The sequence below is a fragment of the Hypomesus nipponensis genome, chromosome 20 (genome assembly GCF_054491055.1).
Source record: "Hypomesus nipponensis isolate SF chromosome 20, ASM5449105v1, whole genome shotgun sequence".
In the NCBI taxonomy this organism is placed as follows: Eukaryota; Metazoa; Chordata; class Actinopteri; order Osmeriformes; family Osmeridae; genus Hypomesus; species Hypomesus nipponensis.
In genome coordinates, this window is record NC_140380.1 from 2,637,905 (window position 1) to 2,658,090 (window position 20,186).

Genomic DNA, 20,186 nt, shown 5'->3' on the forward strand with positions numbered 1-20,186 from the left:
GTTCCTCAAAACATGGCAACCCGAGGTATAGTCCTGCCCTCGGGAAAAAAACACTGAAAGTACAATTTTTGATCTCGCGTGCCACTTTCAGATACTTGTCTAACTGTCCGTCAGAATGGCAACCCCCCCTAAAAGAGTATGTTCAAGCTTAAACAACAGCTTTGAAAAGAGAACCAAGAAAATATCAATTGAAGGAAATATTGGTGAGTTTCTTCACAACCATCTGTCTTGTGTCCTATCTAAAGTTGATCAATAAGTTGATCGATATACAGGAAACAGTTCATGTTAACAAGAATTAACAACTAATGTTAACTAGCTGGCTGTCCTCTCCTTCATAGTTGTGTGTAGGTGCTGCTGGAAGGTGTCAAACTTATAGCTAATATCCCTCCATATCAGCTTTGGCGCCAAATCTGTTCCAACCATGTATTTCCGACAGCTGCATCAGTGGCAGATCTGCTATCAATTTTTTTTTTTTTTTTTGGGGGGGGGACGGACAATTATATGACATCTTTTCAAGAGCAATTCCTGAGGGTACACACAAATTACTGCTGTAACACACAGCCTATATTGTAATATGTTAAACGTATATTATTAACATTATTGCAATGTCCTTATGTTTACAGTGATTTCTTGGAGGGGAAAAAGTCATATTTTTCCAAGGATGGGGGGGGGGGGGGGGGTCGTGTCCCCCCTGGGATTTCCGCCTATGAGCTGCACTGAAAACAACCCAAGTGCTTTGATTACTTGTCATTTATGACAAATAACTATTGGGATTGGGAAAGTCTATACACCTAGAAGTATGAATGTGCATTTGTGTGTGTTTTAGCTGCGGGAAAGTCCACCTTCGTGCGGCTGTTAGAGAAAGCCTCCGAGGAGTGGATGGTGATTCCGGAGCCAATTGGAAAATGGTGCAACATTCAGAACACCGAAAACGATTACGAGGTACTAAACTCTGCATCATGCAGACTGCATGTCCTTAAGGATTTTATACATACATATCTGTGTGTGTGTGTGTGTGTGTGTGTGAGGCAGACAATGTGACAGACCCTTGTTCTGAAGACTGCTTATATTTTTTTATTAATTCTGCATGACTATGCATATATTCCAGTGTTTCCCCTATGTTGATTTTGTCGTGGTGGCCCGCCACGGCTAAATTTCTGCCGCCACGGTATCAGAAATAGGGCTGTACAAGATTTTAGGCCGTCTATCAGCAGTGATTGTTAGAGTGCATGTCGGAGAATAGCAAGGACACGCGCTTCACAGCGCAGTTGAGATTGCGTGTGTGCGTCTTTGAGAACTGTAAGTCGTATAACTTGCTTTCAGTTCATTAAAGCATGTTATTGTATTAGTCTACAGTTATTGCAAATTTAATTTAACTGGTGAATAAAACAACTGGCGTTGTTTGTATTCTTCCCCTGCTAGCATAATTGCATGCCTGTTGATTCGATAGCGATTGCTGCCCTTGCTCACGTTTGTATTTTAGGTGCATTATTATGCTGAAGTAGTTTTAATTAATAGGGTATATTGTTATTATTTGCTAAAGAATGCTTAGCCTATCAAGATCAAATGAAGCCGACAGTGTACATGCTTTCGAGTACCTTGATCGATAGGCTAGGCTACTGACCATTTACAATAGGTGGTTAAGTCAATTATTAATTGGCAGCATATTTCTGCCATTTAGAACATACTTTGTAGCCTAACTGTATTCCTTTACGGAAAATAGAACAAACATTGTAGTCTTTGTGTATGAATGCTGTGTTCATGTGTGTGGTGTGCGTGTGTATGTCTGGTGTGCGTGTCTAGTGAGTGTGTGTGTCTGATCTGTGTACCCCTGGCGTGTGTGTGTATGTGTCTGGTTCATGTGTATGTCTGGTGTGTGTATGCTCAAGACCCGGCCCCTGATCACCATGTCTTACTCATCTCACACAGGAACTGAGCACCTCTCAGAAGAGCGGAGGCAACCTGCTCCAGATGCTGTACGACAAGCCTAGCCGCTGGTCCTACACCTTCCAAAGCTACGCCTGCCTCAGCCGGGTCCGCTCCCAACTGCAGGCCCCCTCCTCCAAGCTGCTCCAGGCAGAGAGCCCCGTGCAGTTCTTTGAACGCTCCGTCTACAGCGACAGGTGCGGCCAAATCCGGCAGGGCTGCTCCCATCACCGTACATCACTCTGCAGCTACCTGAGCTGTAGCTGTCACTGCTCTCACTGTTACTCAAGCACGTGTTTGTGTGTGTATATATACAGTTAGGCCCATAAATATTTGGAGAGTGACACTATTGACACATAATTTTGGCTTTGTATGCCACCACAATGGATTTGAGATTAAATAAGAGATGTAATGAAATTACAGACTGTCAGATTTATTTCAGGTCAGAATCAGAATGAAGTTTAATTGCCAAGTAAGTGTACACAAACAAGGAATTTACTTTGGTGGCCAGGTGCATACAGTAAACATATAATAAACATATAAGAATCTTAAATGGGTTGAACAAAAATATTGTATGAACCGTTTAGGAATTGCAACCATTTGTATACACATTGCCCTTATTTCAGGGGCTCAAAAGTCATTGGATAAATGATCTTAACCATGAATACAATTTTGCTTTGTAATACTTTGTTGAGAATCCTTTACAGGTAACAACTGCTTGAAGTGTGGAATGCATGGACATCACCAAACGCGGGGTTTCCTCCTTTGTGAGGCCTTCACTGCTGTCTTCAGTTGTTGTTTGTTTGTGGGTCTTTCTGCCTGAAGCTTTGTCTTCAGCAAGTGAAATGCATGCTTGATCGGGTTGAGATCTGGTGAAAATCACACTACAGTGGAAAAAAAACTAAACAAAGTAAACAAAATCAAAAATGTTCCCCTTCATTTTGACAAGGGTACACAAGTGGGGGAGCAGTTCCCCCCTCAGCCCCCCTTGAAGTCTTCTCTTCATGGTAGACTTGGATGATATGCCTACCTTCTGGGAAGTGTTCTTCACTTGGCTTGATGTTGTGAAGGTTTTTTTTTTCACAATGGAAAGGATCCTGCGATAATCCACCACTGTTGCCTTACTTGGACATCCAGGCCTTTTTAATTGCCAAGCTTGCCAGTGCATTCTTTTTCTCAGAATGTACCAAACTGATGATTTGGCCACTCCTAATGTCCCTGCAATCTCTGAAGGATTTGTATTTTTTTAGCAGCCTAATGATGGCCTGTTTTACTTGCATTAAGTGCTCCTTCGACCGCATGTTGTGAGTTCACAGAAACAGCTTCCAAATGCAAATACCACACCTGGAATCAACTCCAGACCTTTTACCTGCTTAATTGGGTGTGCTCACGCCTTCGGCGAGCACAACCATTGTTCTCTCACATATATATTATTATTATTATTATTGTTTATTTTTGCCCCCCTAAGGATCAGTCAATATTTGGACGTTGCCTGCAAAATGTTTGTCTTAGTCACGATTGCGTTGCTTCTATTGGGATTTACGTTCCGTTGCACGGTTTAGGAGGTTACAACGTTTTTGTGGCAAAAAGTGGCTTTAGTCGACGAAGGGTACTCATTGCTAGCTACGTCACCACGTCAGGACACGTTAGCAACGATGCATGGATACATCGTGCATAGATGTGCGGTTACACAGCCAGTATCATGCCGTCCCTTACAAAAAAGAAGTATACTTCAAGTTTATTTTGTAAGTATACTATTATCATGTTACTTAAAGTATACTAGCAGTGTACTTATTTATATACTATTTTTGTACTAAGTAAACTGAATTGGCCCACTTTTTAGGTCATTTAGTACATTTATAGTGTATTTCAAGGTGCATAAGCATCAATGTTTTACGAATTCAGCTTTTCTGATGAAACGTAACAGTCATTTAACACATGGTTACAATGGTAAACCAGCACAACAATGACAATTACCATGCAACAAAACACTACATTCTAAGCAGACACATTTAAAAACGAAATTCATGAAGTTACATTTGTATTTCAACAAACAGCAAACTTGTCAGCAATTTTTTACACTATTTACCGCCTTGCATCATGTCAATTGACTAGCTAATGAGCCACACTATCTTCATTATTTCACGTTGTTATTTCGTTCTTCAGTCAGTTTGACAGTATAACCTTCAAATTCTCAAGTAGCTTTTTCTTTTTTTTTCATTAATACTCCAATTGATAATTATTAGTATAAGAATATAGGGCTTCAGAATGTTTTGGCAGTAATTAAGGTTACAGCTTCAGTAACAAAAAAAGATTCAATGTGCAATGCATAATAGATTTTCATAGACATCAATAATTAGAATGAGATGGATTTAAAAAATGTAACCTGTAATGTACTTTAAAATTATTTTGACTGCTTTTGCTGTATAATAATAGAAAACGTACTCCAGAAGAAATGTATACCATTTTCCGTTTCTAAGCATACTTCTTTAAAGTATATCAAAAGTGAACTATTTTCTAAGCATACTCCTTAAAAGTATATCAAAAGTGAACTATTTTCAAAGCATACTTAAAAGTATATTAAAAGTAAACTATTTTCTAAGTATACTTCTTAAAAGTATATTAAATGTGAATTATTTTCTAAGCATACTTCTTTAAAGTATATCAAAAGTGAACTAAAAGTGCACTATCCATATTTTAGTATACTTATAGTATACTTTAATATACTTATTTTTTGTAAGGGGTGGAGTACTAGCAGCACATGTAGTCTACATTTAAGCAAATCAAGTATGTACAGTAAGTAATGTCACATTAAATAATGTATTTAAACTCAAGCTTGTGTGGTTTGTCGCTGTTTTCAATGCCACAGCCTAAACTGTCAAAAAAACATTCTCATTTCTGGCGCTTTAAAACAAACGGTTATATGTCTATGAACAATCCGCTCAGTGATGTTTGGCTAGCAACAGCAGCTTGCTCGTAGAAAACTTCTTTTGAATCAGCCATTTCCCCCTAAATTAATGTCAAACTTATCAACGTTTTTGGGGGCAACATAGCTTGTTTCAAAGGGGGTTCGCCTGTTTCAAAGGGAGTTCTTGAATTATGAGTAGACTAAATGCATGAAAATATCATTAGAAGGAAAAAACGTAGGGGACGGACCCACCTGCAAGCGAGCACACCCTACAATTTCCGCAGAAATGGTACCCTCTCTAGTTAATTAAGAAATAACAAAGAAAACCCCAATAGAATATACTAACTTTATAATAACTTTCCATCCAGGATGAAGAGTATTCTTTCTTTGGCATTGCCTTCCATTAAAAGACACGTACAGTATATTGTCCACTCACTAAATACATTATGTTCATTCTGTACATTCACTAACACCTTAAAAGACACAAAATGATCAAATATATCATGTCTGTTGGGGGACTACCTCTTGTCTTCATAGGTATGTGTTTGCCTCCAACCTGTTTGAGTGTGGGGACCTGAATGAGACAGAGTGGGCCGTCTACCAGGACTGGCACGGATGGCTCCTGGCCCAGTTTGAGAGCCAGATCGAGCTGGACGCCATGATCTACCTGAGGGCGGACCCCCAGGTGAGCACCCTGCAGGGACCCCTTCCCCCTGGAGGGTATACGTCCAGGTTGAGACCACAAGAATGTTCTGATTTCAGTGGGAGCCTAAGTGAGCAAAACGCCAACAGTTGTTTCTTAAAATATGTGATTGATCGTAAAACCTAGTTTCACAATTTGTTATAGAAAGGTTTTTATTCTAGTGAAGTTATACATGATGACAACCAGTGATGTTGATCGTTTGCCAGAGCTTGCACCATGTTAGTGTGCATCAGCAGTAATGGGTAATCAGTCGACTTGTCTCCTTGATGTATCGTTCCCATCGCTGTCCTGAGTCAGACATTCTGGACCTCATTCCCTGTCATGCACTTGTGGAGAACTGTCCAGATACAGTGCCTCAGTTGAAGCTGCCATCTTGCTTTGACCTCTCAAAACCACATAACATTTACCAATACGCCTTGTGTGTGACTTCTGTCTCTCCGTTGTCTCAATTGTGTGTCTTTGTTCTTGCACACATGTATGTGTGCGTTTGTGTGTGCGTGTATGTGTGTGTGTGTGTGTGTGCGTGTCTGTACATGTGTATCAGAGGTGCATGCAGAGGCTGCATCTGCGAGGACGAGAAGAGGAGCAGGGGATTCCATTGGAATACCTGGAGCAGCTCCACTACAAACACGAGTGCTGGCTCCACCATCGCACCACACAGTATGTATCCCCAGTGTCTCCACAGTAATAGTTCCTGTCTCCACAGTAATAGTCCCTGTCTCCACAGTAATAGTCCCTGTCTCCATACAGTAAGGGTCCCTGTCTCCACACATTAAGGGTCCCTGTCTCCACAGTAAAGGCCGATTTATACTTCTGCGTCTCCGTTAACGGACAGACGCACGCACGGAGTCGGACGGAGTCGGACGGACTGGTTGAATTTATACTACTCGGACGGCTCTGCGTGCTGAAAGCAATTCACAGCCAGAACAGTAGATGACGCTGCACTGCGATGCTAGCTAGGTTATCGAAAAGTCGGAGCAAATTTACAAATGAACCATTTCATCAATAAAATAAGCACATTTTCAGCAACTACACTGTCCATTTCTCGTCACATTTTAATTCAGATGCTGATTTACATGTATTGTTTAGCTGAAATAAGAGTTGTAAAAACGTACAACAATGGCGGTCAAAGGATTCTGTTCTCTTGTTGGTCAAGGCAACCCCGCCCCCCACCCCTGACGCAATACGGACCAATCATAGCCAAGGGGTATCCGTAAAAAGACAGACGGATAGTCAGGAAAAGCAGGAGGCGCACGCAGAGCTCTGCGAGGGCTCTGCAAAGACACGCAGAGGGCGTTTCTTGAAGGAGAGGGCGTTCCCTGTGTGCGTGTGCGTAAAAACGCAGAAGTATAAATCGGCCTTAATAGTCCCTGTCTCCACACAGTAATAGTCCCTGTCTCCACAGTAATGGTCCCTGTCTCCATACAGTAAGGGTCCCTGTCTCCACACAGTAAGGGTCTCTGTCTCCACAGTATTAGTCCCTGTCACCACACAGTAAGGGTCCCTGTCCACACTGTAAGTCCTTGTCTCCACAGTAAGAGTATCTTACTCCACACAGTAAGAGTCCCTGTCCACACTCTAAGTCCCTGTCTCCATAGTAAGAGTCCCTGTCTCCATAGTAAGAGTCCTTGTCTCCTCAGTAATAGTCCCAGTCTCCTCAGCAAGAGCACCTGTCGCCACAGTAAGAGTCCCTGTCTCCTCAGTAATAGTCCCTGTCTCCACAGTAATAGATCCTGATGTTGCTTCTGCTGTTACAGCTATCATGTACGGGACTTTCATGTACTTTCATGTGTGTGTGTGTGTGGGGGGGGGGGGGTCAGATGGCTGAACGGTTAGGGAATCGGGCTACCAATCAGAAGGTTCGATTCCCAGCCAGGCAAGGCACTTCACCCCACTTGCCTCGGGGGAATGTCCCTGTACTTACTGTAAGTCGCTCTGGATAAGAGCGTCTGCTAAATGACTAAATGTAAATGTGTGGGAGGTTGCACTGAACTGGTCTTTCACCCAGGTAGTCAGGACTGGCTCCCTGGTTAGTGTGACACTGGAGCAGCTAACATGCTACCTCCTCTCTCTGGGTCTGTGTCCAGGGTGGAGCAGCTAACATGTTGCCTCCCCCGTCTGTCTCCCCAGGGTTGACTTTGAGTACCTGAAGGACATCCCCATCCTGATCTTGGATGTGAACGAGGACTTCAAGAACGATCGCATCAAGCAGGAGGCTACTATAGATAAGGTTAGTGGTGGAGGAGGTAGAGGAAGAAGGGGGGGGGGGGGTGGAGGCGGGAAGAGGTTGAGGAGTAGAGAAATAGGAGTGTGGGGGAGGGGAGAGGAGTGTGGAGGTGAGGGAGGTAGGTGGTGAAAGAGGAAGGTGGGGCAGGAGCAGGGTTGTTGGGCTGTGACGTCCAAATGTATAAATGACCAAGGGAGGCCCCAGGTTATTTACTCCATAACCAGCATGTACCAGCTCCTGCTGGGTTGTCAGGTACTCACCACCATGTTGTTTTCCTGTGTCTGTTCACAGGTCAAGGAGTTCCTGAGTACTCTGTGACCTAGGGCAAAGACACGCTATCAAACCCAGTGGGAACGCCACCTCCATCTTCACCTCCACCCAATGAGACTGTTTCATCTTCACCTCCACTTAATAATAACCCTCCATCTTCACCTCCACCCAATGAGACTGCTCCATCTTCACCTCCATACAATGAGACAACACCACCTCATCTGTTGACCTGCTGACCTAACTAAACCTCTCACATTCCAAACTTACAGCACAACCTTGTCTCTCCTCTCAGTCTACCTCCCTCACCCTGCATAAATGTGGAGCAAACTATGTTCGCAGGTCTACTTGAAGTTAAGTGATTTTAGTAGTAGTGAAATGTCAGGTTTAAGTGGGGGATTGCAAAGTTTTCTGACTAGTTATTATAACATGACATTGTATATGTTAGCAATAGAGGTTGGAATTGTACATATTCTTGACTTTTTAGATATAAACATGTAATGTGTTGTTGTTTTTTCGGGTGGGATACAGATTTTTTTTAAATGTAAGCCCAATTGTTTTGATTTTTGTACAGAATTTAACAGTTATGATCTTGTGGGAATGTATGCAGACATGTTCACAGACTGTCCAGCGCAGAAAATCAATGCTTGATATTGAGTCCTGAAAATCTGTTGAACAATAAACCATGGCATTTCATAAACTTGAAGATTCCACATCTATTTCAATGAAGCATTCCTCTACGCACAAGTGGATCATGCCATGTTCTTTCATTACAGCCATACGTTCTTTTGTAATGTCAACCACTTATGTCAAAGTTTTATTTGTCATGTCATGGCCTTGGGGATCTTTTAAATTGCTATTACCACATTGCTTGAAAACTTACCAATTAATCATGGCTCATAATCATAGTGCCAGCATGGAGATATTGTGTATAAGGTATGTTTGCTTGTTTTTTAGTTTAAAAAAACAAACACCAACCCCTAACTTCTATTGATTTTCGACCTAATTCTACATTCTAACATTTTTATTGATAAATACAGGCGTTATTTTAGGGGTGGGACTTCACTTCATGACAGGCAGGCAAGGGCCCAATCATCAACTTGCTAAGCATTAATCGCCAAGCCCTCTCGTAAACCTATCTTGACGTCGCTTGCCTTGCCTTGACACGCATTCATTCAGGCCAACCGTTTTTCACTGTTCGGATGCTCTGGCCAATAGCGTGTATAGAAACCAAATAGAGGTGGGTAAACGGAGAACTGGGACGAAGTAAGTTAGGTTGTTAGAAAGTTAATGGCTTGGGGGAAAGAGAAGCTCTTCTCGCTTCAGGAGAGTTACAGGATTTTTCTGAAGTGTAAATATAATATATAAATACAGTCCAACCTCAAAGAAAGTTAAAGACAACGTTGCGACTATTGGTACACAATTTAGACAGTGAAGTATGCAGGATGCAGTAGCCGGGACAGCAATGCTGACGGACGGCTTCGAGGACGAGATTGACTCGGTGACTCCGCGTTCCCCTGCCGTAGGAATGGGGGTCGGGGCCACATCAGGAGCCGGACTCGGGGGCCTAGGTATCGGTGTCGGTGGAAAGAAAGTCCGCTTGTTCGGCGAGGCTGGTGGACCCGTAGCAGACAGACTCGATTTTAAACTCGCTGCGGCCGCAGTACTTTCCTCCGGACATGGATCTGGTAGCGACGAAGACGAGGTATCTGAGGTGAGCCTTTCAGACAACTAGTAGCTACGACTCGAGCACTACGAGACTAGCCCGTGTAGCTTCATGCTATCTTAGCTAACCACTGCCAACGAGCGGGCTAGCTAGTTCAGCTAACAAATGTTAATATTGCCTAAGATTGTCTCCTTCGACGATAACACTAACTGTTCAAAACAAAATGTTATCAGAATACTAAGTAATTTTCCCATTTGTAACGTTTCCTGTATAGCTGGTAGGCACACCTGGATCTTAAGTAAGGGGTTTATTACGCAATTTGGCTTAAGAACAACAGTATTTTGCAAGCTAGCCAAGTTAGCTTGCTATGCTAGCTCTGTCGGAGGCTTCTATCCCAGGCCTAGCCAGCTAATGTTAGCAATTTAGTAAGCTACCTAGCCTAGCTAAACTAGCAAGTGCACGTCGCAGTTCAACTGATATTTAGTTAGCAAGGAAAGCCACAAGTTTCAGCCGATACATGGCATAGCTGTGAATATCTGAAATATAGATGGATAACGTGGAAAGCAGATGCAATTTATCAAGAAAATACTTAAAATGGTAAGGTGGTTATCAAATTAATGTTCACACTTGGTATGTAAGCGTACTCATTAGTGCCCACGTCCTCATTAAAAGGGGCGTCAGTCCAGTTTGTCAATTCAGCTTCAGCTGTCATTACAGACTCGCCCAGATTAAACGGCTAAGTAGCCAGAAAGCCATCGATGGACTTCACACGCAGTTCATGTAACCAACGGCCAGTAACCCAGTAGCATACAGAGTTCTTTGAGAAAATACGTTTTGTTAAAAATCTAGTTTTTTATTAAATGTAGGTACAGCAGAGATGTCGTGCTTGTTTATGTTGGAGAGAGGAGAGATGTTGACACTTAGAGACCAGCGTGTTTGGGCTTCACACTGACCTGCCTTATTCCTGACCAGACACCAGAGAACTTCCGAGACTGCAGTCTGCCTTCACACCCTCTGCTGCTATACAACTGTGTGTGTGTGTGTGTGTTGGCTGTTTCTGTGGGGATTGTGAGTAAATGTGTGCCTGAGCTGTGTTGGTAAATGTGTGTGTGGGTGTCTGTGTCTAAGGCTTCAGGTGCTCAGGAGACAGTTGCTGCTACTCAATAATAGAAGTGCTGGTGTGTTGGAAACACAGCGGCTTGTGGCTGTCTTCAGGTTCAACCTCATTGTTATTAATGTGGACTCTGACTCTGTTCACCCTCCTAGCCAATCACAGGATACCATGTTGATGTTTTCCTCGGTTAAGTACAGTGGAGGGAAGTGTGCCATTGAGATTAGATGGCACAGGTGAGCACTGGAACAGCAGCAACACCCAAGTGTGACCACACTAGCGCAAGGGTGTGGGAGGCGTGCCAATATTTGGACATTTTGGACAGGGTCTGCAGAGAGCTTTAAACAACCATAGCTAATGAGTAAAGCTGGATGGAAAGGCTCTTTAGGCGTGGAATGCCATTGTTGTTCCATGTGCTCCTCACGGAAAAGAGAGATGTTTTAAAAGGAGCTGCTCCAGGGGCATGGTCTAGTAGAGAACTAACTGGAATATAACAGAACTGTCTTGTTTTAGGTAGTATCTGGTGTAGGGTCAAGTCTATAACTTGAATGTACTCTCCCTCTCTCACGCACACCCACTCTCTCACGCATACACCCATTGAGACACATGGATGAAGTAATGGGAGTCACTTGTTTTCACGTCTGCTGCGCCACATTTACTGTTTCAATCCAGCTTCTGTGTCAAGTCTCCCTCTCCCAGCCTTAACCCCAGCCCTAGTCTCCCTCCTGGCCTCAAGTCTCCCTTCCAGCCCCAGCCTCAGCCCCAGCCTCATTCAATCCCCAGCCCCACTTTCAGCCTCTGCCCCAGCTTCACTCCCAGCCTCCAGCCTGGTTTTCACCCTGCTGTGTGCTCTCCAACAACAATGTTTCAATATGGTTTCAATTACGCTCACCACCGCATTCGTTTCATTCTTTTTTTTCTCCCCAAAGAGATTTGTGAAAGAAAAATGAACATGGGAAAATTGCTGTTGTTGACCACACCCTATGTCTTTCTCTCACTCTCTCCCTCACACTCTTTCTCCTCTCTCATTCCTTCCCTCCCTCCTGTTGTTCCTGGGGTCAGTTCATGATGGGAATACTCGGGGGTGGGGGGGGGGATTAGATCAGTAACATCATCCAGCTGGGGACCAAGACCCGTCTGATCTAATCTGCATTCAAGAACAACTCTCGTGTCGAGATGTGTCTGGAAGTCCTGTGTTTTTGTGCGTGAACAGATTGAGATACTTAAACTCAGGTCTCCTCCTGTGGTCTCACACGCGCGCGCACACACACATTGGTCCTGTCAAGGAGGCTGCTGTCGGTATGTCTTCCGCTGACACGAGCCTCCCCACCCTGAGGAGCTTCAGGGGACCGCCCCCTTATCTTTACCTTCAAGCACTTTAGGTGTGCTCGATTTAGCATCCTGTCGAAGGCAGGGTGGGCAGGGAGGTGAAGGGCTTTCCTCTTGGGAAGCCAGATCCAGTGCACTTAAAGTAAGCCTTTGTAATGTAAAAGCTCTGTCTACTTGTGGTGTGTGCTTGTCCATGTTTGGTGTCCCCATCCAGCAGGAGTAATAGAGGGCTGGACTGCCCTTTCAGCAACAGGTGGATGCAGGTCAAGGTCACACTGGCAGAGGTTGACGGAGGCTGACACTTTTGGAGAGAGAGATTGAAGAAGAGCTGGAGAGGGAAGGACAGGTGGAAAAAGGAGAGATGGGGAGCGATAAGTGAAAAGTGAGGGAGGAGGAAAGACGGAGAGGGGAAAGAGAGAAGGAACAAGAGAGCGAGCGGGTTGAGCTGAGCTCTTGGTGCTTAGTGACTGCAAATCCACCCAGGCTCAGGCCCTAAGCACCAATCCGTCTCCTGGCAACCACCAGGGGGGGCGGGGCAGGGGGTGTGGCACGGGAGCTGTTAGAACTTTGTGGTTGGTGCCCTGGTGGGACAATTCTCACCTCTGGCCTGGTAATGTGCTTGGAGATCCATTCCTCTTATTAGGTTAAGTAAGTTACTTGTCATAGTACAGTAATGTAAGTCCTTGACTGCTGTAACTTTACTGTATTTGGTGTAGAAACAAAACACAAGTGGTTTTGTAACTTGCATGATGATGTTTGTTGAAGAAGTATATGTTTTAATGGGGTACAATTATTAATCAAATGGCATGGTGAGTACTCATTTCTGTAAGTACTGACTTTGAGACAACTGTACTCGTCCACATTTCTGTTACTTCTGTTTCGGGTCCTTACACATGTTGGCTTTCACTGATTACATTTGGTAGTCGGCAGTGCTCTTCTAAATACTAGCTAGCCTGGCACTAGCTGACCAGTTCCTGGTAAAGATAATACACAGGTTTTCAAACATCACCTGACTGTTTTTTTCTATTTCCTTCCTTTCTCATGTTGTTCCTCCCATCCACCAGGTGGAGTCGTTCATCCTGGACCAGGACGACCTGGACAACCCCATGCTGAAGACAGCCTCTGAACTCCTGCTGTCCAGCGCTGCGGATGGAGCCGACCTCAGGACGGTGGATCCAGAAACACAGGCCCGCCTGGATGCCCTGCTGGAGGCCGCCGGTACTGAATGCACACACATACACACACACACACACACACGTGTTGCTAGCACTCCTGTTAGTCGAGGAAGGGAGTGTGTTTAGCCTAGCAGAGCTACAGTGTATAGACTTGGCTGGCATACAGAGTGAAATACCTTTTATATGGAAAGCTTGTGCTCAGAATAGACCCTCAAATTCCTGCTGGCCAGGGTTATTTTTACTGGCCCTACATCCTGTTGTGTTTTGGTGATGGAAGGTCACCTGCTTCCTGGTCTGTCTGTCAGTAGCCCACTGACCAGTAGATAATCAATAACTATCCCAGTTACACTCAGGCCTGGTGACCAGTATAACAGTAGAATTCAGGGCTGGTGACCAGTTTAACGAAAAGACTCAAGGCTGGTGACCAGTATACCAGTCAGAATGATGAGAAGAGTATGGTTTATGCCTGTGTGACATGGTTCATGTGCATGCTGTGGATGCTGGTTTGGTGTGGAACGGCATGGTGAGCTTATGAGTTAGCTAGCCTAGCCATGGCTAGTGTAACACAGCTAACCTGTTGCCTAGCTAAGGGTTAGCAGAGGCTAGGTTAGCATATACATTTGTTAGTGATAGAACACTTACACTTAAATGACACTTATCAGGCTAGCCCATATCAGTATAATGTATATATGTGTGTTCGATAGCTGCTAACACGCTAGCCCTGCCTAATCCACATGATACTGGTGGAAGCTAGCTTGCTAGGGCACCGGCAGGGAGATTAGTATCAACAATGGATTTCCATACAGGATCAGCAGCTCCCATCATGACTCAGCAGTGGCCTTTAGTACACTGTGTGTGTGGCTAACTACCCTGTCTCTGTGTTTACACTGTACGTCTGTATTATTGCCTGCGTGTGCTTTTGTTTAGACTAGTTCTGAGCTAGGAGTGTCACACACTGGCTAATCCTGCCGACTGTCTCCCAAGTTTACCCACCTCTCTCTGTCATGTTCGGAATTATGAAAACAGTCAGTTAACTCTGTTACGTCAGAACTGTCCTCCAATATCTATGTCCACGTTGGGTTTAGCTTTCAGACTGAGGTCAGGAATGGAAGGGGAAGTGGTGTAGTGTGATCATGGCTAATCTATGCTTGCGTGTGTGTTTTCTGTGTGTTTACTGCATGTGTTTACTGTGTGTGTTTACTGTATGTTTCCTCTGGCCTGGTCCTAACTCTGGCACTATAATGTGCCGTGGTACCTGTCTGTCTGCCCACCTGTCTGTCTGCCCACTTGTCTGTCTGCCCACCTGTCTGTCTGTCTGTTTGTCTGCCCGCCTGCCTGGCTGCCTGTTTGCCCACCTGTCTGTCTGTCTGTCGACCCGTGTGTGCGTGTGTGTGTGTGGTGCTGAAGGGATAGGTAAACTGTCCACTGCCGATGGTAAAGCGTTTGCAGACCCCGAGGTCCTCCGCCGCCTCACTTCCTCTGTGAGCTGTGCCCTGGACGAGGCTGCCGCCGCACTCACACGCATGAGGGCCGAGAACACGCTCAACGCCAGCCAGGCCGACAAGTATGTTTCTCTGCTTGCATGCACGCACACACAATCAAACACACACACAGGCGATCTCTGTCAAACACACACACAGGTAATTTCACACACACACACACACACACACACACACACACACACACACACACACACACACACACACACACACACACACACACACATACACACACACAGGGTCTCACACACACACACAGGGTCTCACACAGACACACACACACAGGGTCTCTCTCACACACATTCAGATACTGATACAGTGTTGTGGGTTTGTTAGGTTATGTTGTTTGCCTCTTTCTGTCTTTTCCTCTCTCTCTCGTTCTCTCTCTGTCTCTCTCTCTCTCTCTCTCTCTCTCTCTCTCTCTCTCTCTCTCTCTCTCTCTCTCTCTCTCGTTCACTCTCTCGTTCTCTCTCGGTCTCGTTCTCTCTCCTCTTTCTCCACTTTCTCGTTCTCTCTCCACTTTCTCGTTCTCTCACATTCTCTCTCTCACTTTCTCTCTCCACTTTCTCGTGCTAAATGATGAATGTTTTTTTTCTATTTCCTGGGAATTAACTAATTAGCGTTATTTACCTTTAGACGCGTGAGTTCAAAATGTTTCCAAAGCGCAAGTTATTTTTCAGAAACGGTAGCGTTAGTAAGCTTCCGGGCTAAGTTAGCTAGCATAATACTCGTTGCAATACTACTACCATGCTAGTGTTACTTGTTAGCTTTCTTATTAGTACATTTTGAAGCCATAATAAAGCTTTTATGGCATAGTTTTTTTCCATCGGAAAATATTCTGTTGGAATGTTTGAAATCGCATATATGCGAAGTTACGCAGTGAAACCCGCATTCAACCGATCACATGTGCGACGCTACTCCTTAACAGGTAAAATAGCATTCACAAAAAGTGTTTCCACTGTTGTTCTGTTATAAAAATATGGCATAAGAAGCATTGAAATATAAGCCGCATCACCACAAGAAAAGTTTTTGGTATAACCCGCGGCTTTATTTCCCAAAAATACAGTCCTGCTATTTCTACCCTAACAAGGGTTAAGGATTAATTAAGGATTGATTAAGGATTAATGATTAATATTCCTACTCTGTGTGTGTGTGTACTGCAGGCAGGTGTGTTTGTACTGCAGGCAGTTGTGTGTGTACTGCAGGCAGGTGTGTGTGTGTACTGTAGTTGTGTCCACACTGTGTGTGTGGCTGTGGTGGTCTGTCCTGCTACAATGCCAGTAACTGTAGCAGTCTGGTTGTTTTCAGCCGGAGCTTGGCGGAGGCGTGCTCGGATGGAGACGTGAACGCAGTCAGGAAGCTGCTGGACGAGGGCCGCAGCGTTAACGAGCACACGGAGGAGGGAGAGAGTCTGCTCAGCCTGGCCTGCTCCGCTGGATACTACGAGCTAGCACAGGTAACACACACACACTCATTCAATCAATCAATCACACACGCACACTGTGAGCTAGTATAGGTAACGCATACACACTATGAGATAGTGTGCATGTGTTACCTGTGCTATCTCATAGTGTGTATGCGTTACCTGTGCTATGAACAAGCACAGGAGGAACACAGACACGCACAGCGGTTGAGGGCGTAGTGTTGTCATGCAGGTGCTGCTGGCCATGCACGCTAACGTGGAGGACCGGGGCATCAAGGGTGACATCACGCCTCTGATGGCGGCTGCCAGCGGAGGCTACGTAGACATTGTCAAGCTGCTGCTGGTGCACGGAGCCGACGTCAACGCACAGTCCTCCACAGGTGCTCATACACTCAAACACACGCTCTTCACAGTTCTCCACAGGTAATCACACACTCGTATACACGCACATACAGTCCTCCACAGGTACGCACACTTGTATACACACACAGTCCTCCACAGGTGCTTACACACTCCTCACAGTCCTCCACAGGTGCTCAAACACACACACACAGTCCTCCACAGGTACTGTGGTAATGTTTTTGCCATAATCCTCTGCAATATTCTTCTGTTGGTATTCACTCTCATTTTGAGTTCCTTGGTGGATTGGAAAATTGCATTCTCCCACCGTAATAAGGAAAAAACAACACATATTGGCCATTTTTACACTTTATTAATTTTACACTGTCAAGGACCTCAGTAGCGTGTGGAAGATCCATACGCAGCCACAACAGCTTGGCACCTCCTCATGCTGGTCACCAGCCTGGTCACACACTGCTGTGGTATGACATCCCATTCCTCAACCAGGATTTGTCGCAAGTCAGCCAACATGTTTGCGTTGGTCACTCTGGCACATACAGCACGCCCAAGCTGATCCCCTTTGGAGCTCAAAACGAAAGTGAATACCAACAGAAGAATATTGCAGAATATTTTGGCAATTTTTTTTGGGCCGCTACCCACACGGTTAGCGGTGTTGCTCTTTCCACAAATGCACGATCCTTACAGGTTCTACCTCGTTGTAAAGGTGACTAATCAGGGTTTCCAATGATATGAAATACAATATCAATTGGGAGTATTGAAAGGGAGGAATAATCGACCGAAATAACGTTTTTTTAAGGGAGTTTATATATACACACATACACGTGATGTGTACTTAGGGACACATCTGTGGAAAATGGAAAGGCACCAACCAAGCATAGATGGTCCAAACGTCTTGTGACGTTTGAAACAGCTGCTTTAAAACTGCAATTTCTGTCATCCTTAGATGATGGACAAATGTGTCGTCTTAACACAAACGCTACATTTTTCAAACGCGAGTTTGTTTTATGTAACATAAACATTACATTGGACTCGTAGTGTTATTCTTTTGTCAAACATACAGTTGTACGTTTGTTACATGTCTGGTTTGTTTACTGTGAAATTCAGTGGGAGAGTGATCCTCATCATTAGCCTGGCTGCCAGCCCAACTTCTCCCGCCCACAAAAAAATGTGTTCGGGAAGTTGGGTCTGGAGGGTCTCGTATTGGGGACAACTACAGAAAACCCAGAATCGGGACGGACCAATTAAATTGCCAGGGCGGGCTTTATACGATGATGGACAGATGATCAACAGTAACGTAATCAACAACGTCACGAAAGAGCCCTTGGGTTGAATTCGTTTCCAACAAGTAACATAATACGTTGCTCTGATTGGTTGTAGGTCTATCCAATTGAGCGTAGAGTCATTTGTTTTACGAGTTCGGTTGAAACACGCTCCGTACTCAAAGCCCAACGGAGAGTTTTCAGACTCTTATTCTGACTAGAATTATTGAGCCATGATTAGGCTACCTCATCATGGCTCAAACAACATTTTAGGCTGCGCGGTGTGAGAGAAATGTTTGCGGCCAGGGAGCACGTACCTGGGGTCAAGTAACTTCAGCTTTTTAAAAACTTGCTTTTTATCAATACCTTGGCGCCAACTCACACTTTCTGCATGTTCCAACGAGTGATTTTGCTTCAGGTGGTAAAAAAGGTTTGTCATATTACCAGACTTGGTAGCCATCTGTTTGTTTACTACACAATTTGCACCGAACATTGCTCTGCTCTTTGTCTGATTTCTAAAAGACAAACCACTTCGTAATAACTGAAGACAAACCCTTTTTATCAATAATTTGAGAAGTTGCTCCCTCGCCATGGCTATCGCTGCCACTGTTTTCGGCAATAAGACTCATTTTCTGCGGTTAACATTAGCTACTCCACTTGAAGTGCTAAGTCAGTATATTTTAGTGAGTGTACATAGGCTACCATTTCTCTGCAACTTCCTGCTGCATCACAGAAATTAAATGGACTGCTTTTCCTAATTATTCTCTATTGACATTATTGAAAATGAATTAATGTTATGATATCTTTATTGAGGGAAGTCATTACTTCGATAAATCGATAAAAACAATTATCGCCCAGCCCTAGTTGGCGCATACCTCTTGTGAAATGTGGGACTTAATTTTTTACGGTTCGAATAGATTACGGTAGTTTGTCATCTTTATTCGCACACTGCTCATGAAAAGAAATTCCGGTTCCCACGTATCTATTTTTAAGGGCAAATGTGAGTGAAATACTCTCACTATGGAGCCCTGCATATATACACACAGTCCTCCACAGGTACGCACACTCATGCATGCATACATACACACACCTCACAATCCTCAAAAGGTTTACACTCACATCCGTGTCCGTCCCGATGCTCCAGGTAACACGGCCTTGACGTACGCGTGTGCGGGAGGCTTCCTGGACGTGGTGCGCGTCTTGCTGAAGGAGGGCGCCAATATCGAGGACCACAATGAGAACGGACACACGCCGCTGATGGAGGCGGCGAGCGCCGGCCACGTAGACGTGGCACGCGTGCTGCTCGAGTATGGAGCCGGCATCAACACACACTCCAACGAGTTCAAGGAAAGTGCACTTACCCTGGCCTGCTACAAAGGTATGACCATGCTAGCTTTCATTTGACAGCAATTCATTTACATGACATTTTGTTCCATTTTGTAGATGTATTTATCTAAAGTGACATTGAAAAAGTATGTAAAGAGAACCTTGTGATTGTTAGCTACCCCTGCTAGCATTGTCCCTCAAAGCCCTACTATTATTAGCATGGTAAACCTTGTCCCTTTTAGCATTAGCATGCTAAGCCCTGTTATTCTCCCCAGGGCACCTGGACATGGTGCGCTTCCTGCTAGAGGCCGGGGCCGACCAGGAACACAAGACAGATGAGATGCACACAGCGCTCATGGAGGCCTGTATGGTGAGTAAACTCACACTTAACCACTAGATACCACCACAGGAGCTCCTTTACATAGTGTCTCATTGGTCTTCATAACCGCTTATAGCATCCTCCTTTAGTGTGACCAATTTGGTCGCACATACAACCAAAATTTGTAAGGGTGCGACTAAAAATGTTCCTAGGTCGCACCGGTGTACCTAACGTCCTTGCATCCGCTACCTCTCCACAAACAAAATGTTTGTTCTCCTTTGACGGTACTCACACTCATGGTTGGATCATATCGTGGTCTAAAGTTTAGACTCTAAAGACAGAGAGGGGTGGGTCTTTGCCTCTGATTGGCTGTAGTCCAGATATTTCTGTAGGCCTACACCACTCCGTGCTGTGTGATTGAGATTGCAACCTGAGCACCAGAGAATCAGTTACGGCAATCAGCATCAGCAAAATAAACTAAAGAAAAAACAGATGACGAACAATGAAAATTGTTCAATGGAAATTAGACCCATGGAGTTTTTTTCTTTAAGAAAAATAGGCATGCCTGTTTTCCCCCCCAACACTCTCCCCGGTCAATGATCCGACAACAGCCCAGACATGGAGCTACTTCAGCCACCAGTCTCCCCAGTCCCTGGTAAGATGCCACGCCCTGGTCCTTCGTCGGAGA

General features: G+C 44.7%; 2 protein-coding genes across 3 annotated transcripts in view; both read left to right on the forward strand.

Annotated features, from left to right (window-relative positions):
• The first annotated feature begins 11 nt into the window (after positions 1-11).
• LOC146245147 (deoxycytidine kinase 2) lies at positions 12-8,731 on the forward strand. 2 transcript variants are annotated; one of them, XM_084683588.1, is made up of 7 exons: positions 16-203; positions 827-942; positions 1,930-2,123; positions 5,372-5,519; positions 6,082-6,197; positions 7,668-7,767; positions 8,056-8,731. In XM_084683588.1, the coding sequence occupies exons 1-7, from the start codon at positions 116-118 to the stop codon at positions 8,080-8,082; spliced, it is 789 nt and encodes a 262-aa protein (XP_084539714.1). In that variant the 5' UTR covers positions 16-115; the 3' UTR covers positions 8,083-8,731. The 2 variants fall into 2 exon arrangements, with proteins under 2 accessions (XP_084539715.1, XP_084539714.1); XM_084683589.1 differs by lacking the exons at positions 7,668-7,767; positions 8,056-8,731 and adding an exon at positions 6,332-6,567 and having other exon boundaries at positions 12-203.
• Positions 8,732-9,300: 569 nt separating this feature from the next.
• ankhd1 (ankyrin repeat and KH domain containing 1) overlaps positions 9,301-20,186 on the forward strand; it is a 33,747-nt gene continuing 22,861 nt past the window's right edge. The window contains 7 exon segments of the mRNA XM_084684287.1: positions 9,301-9,745; positions 13,202-13,355; positions 14,720-14,876; positions 16,105-16,267; positions 16,467-16,614; positions 18,998-19,231; positions 19,455-19,549. Of these exon segments, the coding sequence (XP_084540413.1) occupies positions 9,470-9,745; positions 13,202-13,355; positions 14,720-14,876; positions 16,105-16,267; positions 16,467-16,614; positions 18,998-19,231; positions 19,455-19,549 (1,227 nt within the window). The 5' untranslated portion in view covers positions 9,301-9,469.